The 8,388-nt window shown below is 34.2% G+C and overlaps 1 protein-coding gene across 1 annotated transcript; it reads right to left on the reverse strand.

The window, feature by feature from the left end:
- Positions 1-801: 801 nt before the first annotated feature.
- Positions 802-6,976, reverse strand: LOC142354539 (uncharacterized). The gene is made up of 3 exons (XM_075406857.1): positions 6,764-6,976; positions 5,041-5,194; positions 802-941 (listed from the first exon to the last, which is right to left on the reverse strand). Exons 1-3 carry the CDS (start codon positions 6,974-6,976, stop codon positions 802-804), a joined length of 507 nt encoding a protein of 168 aa, XP_075262972.1.
- Between the last annotated feature and the right edge of the window lie 1,412 nt (positions 6,977-8,388).

Raw genomic sequence — 8,388 nt, forward strand, 5'->3', positions numbered from 1 at the left:
AGCGCCCCAACACAATTCAAATTCTTTGAATTGTAAAAAACCAAGAGCACCGCAATATAGCTCCGCTCAGCATGCAGCATCGCAGCTATAAAAAAGTGTCCAAATTATGTGAGATAAGTTGTGAACGTAATTAAAAAAATACATAATTTCACTGCTTAACTTATTGGTGAATTTAAATAAATTCACCGCTTAGTAAAAAGTGTTAAAATTGTGTGATATCGGCAATGAATGCGGGGAGATTACATAAATTCGCCGCTTCACCTAATGGTGAAATAACATAATTTCACTGCTTATAAAACGCTTCAATTTTTTTTTGTCCAAAAAAGTTATAATACCATTATTAAAAGGCGCATGGAAAATTTACTCACAATTAATCATATATCTTTTTAAACTATTTTTAAGCGGTGAAATTATGTAATTTGACCACTAGAGTAAGCGGTGAACTGATAATAAAAAATCATCAAATTTCATCGCTAACTACTGCAATTTCACCGCTAATTTTACAAAATTTCGACGCGCATGTTTTACAGAAAGTAGAGTGAATTTGATATGAATTAAAAATAAATAAGCGTTTTTATATAAATGTTTCGTGAGTGCTTTCGCAGTGGAAGAAGAAGTGGCTGAAAATCAGGAGGGGAGAGGTTCGGATCCGTGTAAGGCCGGTAATATGTAAGCGGTGAAACGTGGTGAATTTTTACAAGATCACCGCTTTATCTAACGGTAAAATTACATAATTTCACCGCATTTCACCGCAAAATTATGTAAGAAATTTGCGGTAAAGAAAACCCAACTTTTCACCGCTTATCTTCCATATTTTCCCGATTTTCCGCGACCGGGATGTACCTCATGTTTGACTTTTGTGAGGAGTGCTGCAAACAGTCCAAAGCTACCATAAGTCATAATCAACACATCCACCATTGACATTACTGCAAAGTCCACACCTAAACATCGCAGCTCTTATGTACTCCATTAAATTTTTAAGTCACATTTAGTTTCAACTTCATGGAAGCAAACAGTCACAAAATCTTTAATGTGAAAACTCAAACCCCGTGTGCCAAAAAAACCTAGAATACAGTTAATATCTTTCTCGGATCCTTCCCGTTTGTGTCCCCCCCCCCCAGCTTAGCGAATTAAAGTCAGCTAACATAAACTGGATCTATTTTATAGATTTTCCACAAAATTTCACCTCTGAGGTTTCTTTGGTTTTCTCCAATCAGGTAATCAAGTGAGCTTTCATAGAAATCAAAACCCCATCGATGGATGAAAGTTATATCAGAAAAATAGCAGACAATTGTTCCCAATACACGGACCCTGATTGCATATCAGTACAGAAACCTTGGACTCCAATTTCGTCGGCTCAAAACTGTGTCTTGGTAGCATTCGATACTTTTTTAAAAAAAAAAAGCAATGAGCTTATATGCTTGTTTTTCGCAAAACTTATTTTAGAAAATAATACCTACAATGCCTTTTCATTGTCCATGGGGACATCAGCTTCATTTTTCTCACCAAGGCTCAGAAAAAGTAAATATAGACGATTATTTTGCTCTGTAACATAACACTGGTCTGAACTATGTGAAGATCATAGCACGCGTCAGAATAAGAAAACAGAACCGAACAAGAGGCTCGTTAATGTGCGCGATTGCACATGATGTTCCGATTCGAGCTCATCTACATTTTGACTTATTTGTCAACCAAATGTAGCGATAATCAAAATTTAATGTTTGAGTTTAAAAAATTTTTACATATTCAAGCTAAAAATTGAATTGCATAATCCCGTGCCTTATTAAAGCGCTCACGAGATCTGCATTAAATAAACTACGAGAACAAAACAAACAACAAAATCAGCAAAAACAAAATTTCGCGACAAAGCCTCAAAATCTAAATTTAAAAGCACCTTGTGATAACGTCAAAATGCAATCAGAAGAAACATTAGCTAAACAATCACTTTTTCTTAACTACAAGGCAGATATGACTTTTCCCTAACGGGACTAGTTAGAAAGTCGACAAGAAGAAATAATGAGGCAAAAGTTAAAATTCAGTCAACATTTTTTAAAATGTCTCATAACTTCATACGTCTCAAAAACCATTAACATAAAATAATTCATGATCACGTAGCAAAAAATCAGTACAAAATCGATAGGAACTGTAATTTTTTAGACTGATCCATACAAACGAAGTTAAGTTGTAGAAAAACTAATAAAAAAGACAAACGATTTGCGAAAAAACAAATTATTTGAGCCATTAAAAAATTAGATTAATCTCAATATTATTTCTCTTATTTCAATTATGATCTATACTAATTAAACTAAAAAAGTACTGAGTAATTGAATAAGTTCACTTGGTCCTTATTTGAAAATCATTTGGATCGTTTACTACGCGAATATGCTAAAAACATCATTCTTAGAAAAGGGCAACAAGAACTGAAAAATCTAAAATATTATCGAAAACAACTAAATTCATACTTTTAAGAGCGATTCACTGACAAAATTGCGTAGCATTATTTGGGCAGTCTTCGATTAGAAGCCTGTGAGACCTCTTCGAGTTTCACGACTTGAGAAAGAATAAAAGACTGTCATAAACGATAAATCACGAAGCCATTCAATTATAAACTTTTAAGTAATTATTCTATCTTCAATTATTTCAAAACAACAATGGGATGCTTCTTCGTTAAAAAATGACGTCAGAAAATCAACAAATATGAATAGGTATATCAAAATCATGCAGTTTTTACGAAAGACACGTAATATCAACGACATAAATTCAATAGCTTTCAAAGGAAATCAATAAAAACGCTAAATAATGCCTCGACGGGAAAACTATGATGTTTGCTATTCATAATTCATCATTTATGATGTCACAATAAATCTTATGTTTATGAAAACAACAATAAAAACAGGCGAAAACCAAAAACTCAATAGAAAAATGCGAGAAGAAAATGTGTAAGCCAATTAAATCGAAAGCCTTTCTCTAAAAAAATTCTCTATGATCATTTGAACGTTTTTTCTAAGCAAAGGAGAACTATCAGTGTTAATATAATCTTATAATATTTCAATGGAAACCAAAATAATGAGAAAAAACCCAAATTTTTTTTAAAAAAATATATGAAAACTCGTGGCATTGAAGTCATACAACCATTAATTAGAACTCCAAATTGGTATCCAGATTAATTTTGTTCGCATTAGAAAAGAAAAAGGCCTCTTTCTACTAAAAATGACATAGAATTGAAGAAATAGGTTTGAGATCAATGTATATGATATTCAAAGAAAATTCGAAAAATTATTTTTAATGAATTAAGAGCCATTAGATGTCCCTCAAAGCTCTAGATAGTTTCAGTTAATGCTCATTAAGGAGCCTCCTGCCTTTTTGGTCAACAGCTTTATGCTATAGGACTTCAAAAACTTAGTAAAATCTCAGCAAGAAGTTCAGAAATTCATTAAAAATTACAAAAAGTTAGAGTAGAAGTCAAAAGAAAACAAGTGTGATCGCTCGAAAACGAATATTTTGTTCATTTTGCTTCATTTGACTGTATATGACAATGGTTAATAACTGAATCTCGATATGGAAACTGACTAGTCTATAAGTGACTTTAAAAACAAAAAAAATTCTAAAAGAAACAGCTATCAACGAGATTTCGAGTTTTATGTTATATAGTAAACTTAGCCATGAGACCCAAACTACCGCTTTTCTCGCCTTTCCTCTATTATAAATGGAAAATTTTTTCATTGAGTAGCGAGAAATGTAAATTTGAATTGATATTTCTTTAGAAAAAATCTTAATCTGAACTAAAAATAAGCTAAAAATTGAACAAAATCGTCCGAATGTCCGGTGTTCACACAAAATTTAAAACCCCGATAACTCCTCGGAAAAGCAAATTTCAAAAAAAAAAAATTCCTAGCTCTACGCTGGACCAGCTTTTTAAGGATACCACTCACATTTCTCTACAGTGAATATATCGATCGGCTAAAATTGACTGAACAAGAAAACCCATTTAAGTATATAGTTCCTCCATCCACAAGTGAGGTGGGAACAATAACAATGGCTAATGGTTCAGTGCTGATTGTGTCTGGGGGGCCAGGTGTTGGTAGTTTCAAAGAAAATTTAACACATCAGACTAGTTTCGTAGCATTTCTTTATTGTGTTGGCTGAAAAATTTGTGTACAGACAGCTTTTTCCAGAATAGACAGTTTTTCCGCTAAAGTTTTTCTTTCACACATATACCGTATGACCCCGATAAAAATCCGTTAAAAATTGTTTTATTAATAAAAGCTATATTAAGATTTTGTTTTCAGCACAGAAAAAGGGCTTCCAGGATCTTGTGTATATCTTACCAAGCGCAAATTTTCAAGAAATCAGGTTACGTTTCCCACAGCTAAAAAATTAACTTGTTAGATTGAACCTCACATAGTAACAAAACTTCATTATTTTGTTGGTAATTTTTTACTTCGGAATGAAACATATAGAAGCTAATAGCTCCAATCCACACAGCAAAGTTTTCAACGACAGTCAGAAATATGAAATTGATTTGTCTTCAACGAACAATTTCAATTTTTAAAATATACGAGTTGTTTTAGGAAGACCGACATTTGTTTTTAGGAAGTTGCAGAACAAAGAAAACTGCTCGAATTGAATTTCTGTGATGTATTTTTTGCACTGAATCTACAGCAATTGATTGTCTTATTGTTTCAACACTTGCACAAAGTCATAAATCTTCATTTCAAGTTCAATTTTCAATAAAAACGTGAAAGATCCTCCTGTCAGATATATATTCCTCTGACCAAACGACGATTCAACTCATATCTTAAATAAATCCGTAATATTTCAGAAATTTCAAAGATAAAGCACAGTTCTTTCACAGATTTATCTAATACTTGAAGAATTTAAAAACTGACCTAATCAGCGCAACTCTTGTTTAATCCTTAAAACTATGATATAGCCTAGAAATTTTTTTTGTTTCATCAATCGTCAGCTCAGATCTTTACATAAACACTTACAAACGTTTTCTCGACCCTGGTTCGCAAAACTAGAGTCTCTCCGACTTACCGAGGCTCAGTTCTTTCTTATCAGCTCCAAGCATTCGATCTCTTTCTGGTCCAACAATAACCATTCTAATGGATGACGGAAATGAAGACATGTGAGAATTGAGATACTGTCTCAACTCAGCGTCATTCTCTCCAAACATTAGGAATACGACATTCTGAAACACAAAAATGTATTCACCCGACATCAAAAACAGACCCACGGTTTCTGAGCAATAACTTTAAGATGAATAACTTTGACCACATTTGTACAGAGATATTCGCTTTTGACTATTTTTTTCTTACTTCAAAAAGGTTCAGGTAAGACATATGATTCATATTTTTCTTATACTTTTAGGCCATTCCTCGTTTCTAATGTCCCCCAATTCTTCTTCCAGTCACTTCACCAAAAAGTCATTTGTAGTGACTGCGCGAAAATCGGTCATGACTTTGTCCTAGGATTTTCATTCGGTCTACATGCTGACAAGCATCTATGACTCCTTCAGCATCTATGACTCCTTTTCCGGAGGAAATTGCCTATAATCTTTGATTTTAGCAAGAGGAGCATTAATCTGTTTAAATTTATTGTCCGGAAAAAACTCTTTTGCTTCGCAGCTGTTCAAATCTACAAATATCCTATTTAACTTGCTTGGACATCCAGCAAACAAATTCTATCCATCTGACCGTATTGCAGCCCCCCTCCCCCCAAAAAAAATGATTGGTTGTCCTGAACTCAAATGTTTGTATGCTTTTGAAGAAAATGTTTTCCATTTCCAATTACTTAAAGAATTCCGACGAGATAAGCACTCTAATGTTATCAGCAAAAATAATAATCCGTTAGGATTACAAGGACTTACTGAGCATTTTAGTACTCCATTTCGATAAAAAAAAACTTAAGTCTTCTCTTCAAACAGACTTCGTGTGCTGAATATCCTGACAAAATTCTTTTATTATAAAATTTCTACTGACTATTCTTCATAAATTTGTATCTTAGCGAAAGGAAACAGTTATGGGTTACACTGAAGCATTTTTTTGGGTTTCCGATCTTTGAACACATTGTTTACAAGGTGTTTTGCTCTTCTTGGGCTCATTCGTTCGCTCATTTTTTACATCACCCCGACTGTTATTTTTCAAGGAACTTTAACAGGCTCTATTTCATTGGTTTTTCGCATTTGCTTCATTATATATACTCAGCAATATTGTTGTTTACCGCACAAACGTATTAAGATTAGGAGAATAAGCGAGTACGAAGAAGTCCGAGGCGCTCGAATTTTTTTTGTATAGGTCGGTACTTTTCCCATTTTACAGTGCGCGCAATCCAGCGACAAAGTGTAATTGACTCTAATCCTTGTATCAAGACTAATAATCATTTGATAATCTTTTGATTCGGGGGTATTAGTCGCTAAATTTAGCATTGCTTTTGTCCCTAAAATTCGCTTTACGAATCAGCGACGAAGGAACGACAGTTTGGTCGGTGATATTCGCATTGCGTCGTTGATTTCGACAAATTTGCTTTAATGCGAGAAACCTATAAAATGTGTCCATTAGATCGTGAGTTGAAGCTGAAAGTTTCTACATATTGGGCTTTTACACCAAAGATTTCGTTGAGTAGCAATTTTGGTGAAAAATTTAGTTGACCGAAAATTCCCGCCTTATAATTTGAGATAAGTATAATTGAAGGCCTTATTTGGACCAAAAAATTTTGGATCAATTTTGAATAAAAAATTCAGTTGACAGGAAATTCCCACCTTATAATTTGAGATTGTATAGTTGAATGCATTCGGCAGGTAATCGGTCTTCATCAAATCGGGTTTAAAGCCCATTTTCACCAAATGAGTGGCGTAATCCCCCATGCGAATATGAACAGCTGCTAACACACAGTCTGGAGCTCTGCAATTGGTTGTGTTCTGAGTTAGGTAATCAAACACCACCTTTGCATGATTCCAGATATGTTTCTTCATTTTAATCTTGGAGCGAAAGTCGGTCACATGCGCTGAAAAATGAACAAAATGACGATAACAACTTTAGCGATCAAGTTTAAAAAACCTGTTTAGACTTGTTAGATGACTGAATGGCAATTCCCACTTCACGCGGTTCGTATGTGTGTGTGAGCGTGTGTGCGTGTGTGTCCAGGGAACAGTCCGAGGAAACAGTCCAGAACCTGTACAGTCTGATCAAAGCCTGATCAGACTTTGCAAGTTCTGGACTGTTCCCTCGTCAGACAATATTCAGACTGTAGTGTAGTTTTTAGACTCAGAGAGTCTGGAGTCTTTGGCACTTTGACCAGTATAGTCTGAACAGACCTCCTTCCAGAGCCTGTACAGTCTGTTGAGAACCGTTGCAGAGTCCAGGTACAGTCTGAAAAGACCCACGAGGTCACGCCGCAGATTACTTTAATCTGCTTTACTTTAATCTGCTTTACTGATTACTTTAATCTACTTTAATTAATTTGCAGAGTTTAGGAGCTAATCTTGAGAATATTGGCAATGTAAACCAAAGGAAAAAACTTGAGCGATTTAAGTTGAAGCGAATTGATTAATTGTTTGTTAAGCAAACAACGCAGAGACTAGATTTGAAAAGTGACCAAGTTGTCAGAAATAGTCACAACCAAACTCCGAGGTCATTAAACGGAAGAAACCAAGTATGAATACACCAGAAAAAAAGAATGGAAGCGCTTGGGAAAAGCAATGAAGTTTTAATATATGAATTCCCTCCAAGTCCCAAAAATGCACCACCAAAAAGCCATTTTGGTATAATAAAAGTGAATTTTTATTACCTATAATTAGTTCCAAGTTTGGGGTTAGTGTTTAATATTTTCAGGAAGGATATAAAGGGTATTTTAATTAGGAAAAAGTAGTGCATAAAAAAGGGAAACAAACAAAAGATATGCTTTGAAGGATTTGTCGGCCAAATTTATTGTATTTTTCCAACGAAAAACATGTTTGTTAGCCTCCAACGATTACCCATAGCATGGGGAATACGAATTGAAGACAGAGAGGTAAAGTTGTTGTCACAAACCATACTGTGTGCAAAAGCAAATCAAATTATATGTTAAAGAAAAAGGATTAACCAAACGTTTTATTTTGCGCATGGTCGGAGCAAAGACTTTTACTCATTAAAAACCGATACTTTTATGATGTAATTCAGCAAGTGTTTGGTTTTTCTGCACAACAATCAAACGGGTTGGAATCCATATTAAAATCAAATAAAAGTAAAGGATGGTTGAAGGGACATGCATGAAGAAATGAAAAGGAAAACAAAACGATTTGAAAAAGTGTTAGATTTTAATAATAGTGTTTTGAATCCAAGACCGGTAATCCCAATTGAGGAAAACTAGTGAGAGCATTTTTTCAATATTGTTTTGTATTTGCAG

The sequence above is a fragment of the Convolutriloba macropyga genome, chromosome 15, assembly GCF_964194025.1.
Source record: "Convolutriloba macropyga chromosome 15, txConMacr16.3, whole genome shotgun sequence".
In the NCBI taxonomy this organism is placed as follows: Eukaryota; Metazoa; Xenacoelomorpha; order Acoela; family Convolutidae; genus Convolutriloba; species Convolutriloba macropyga.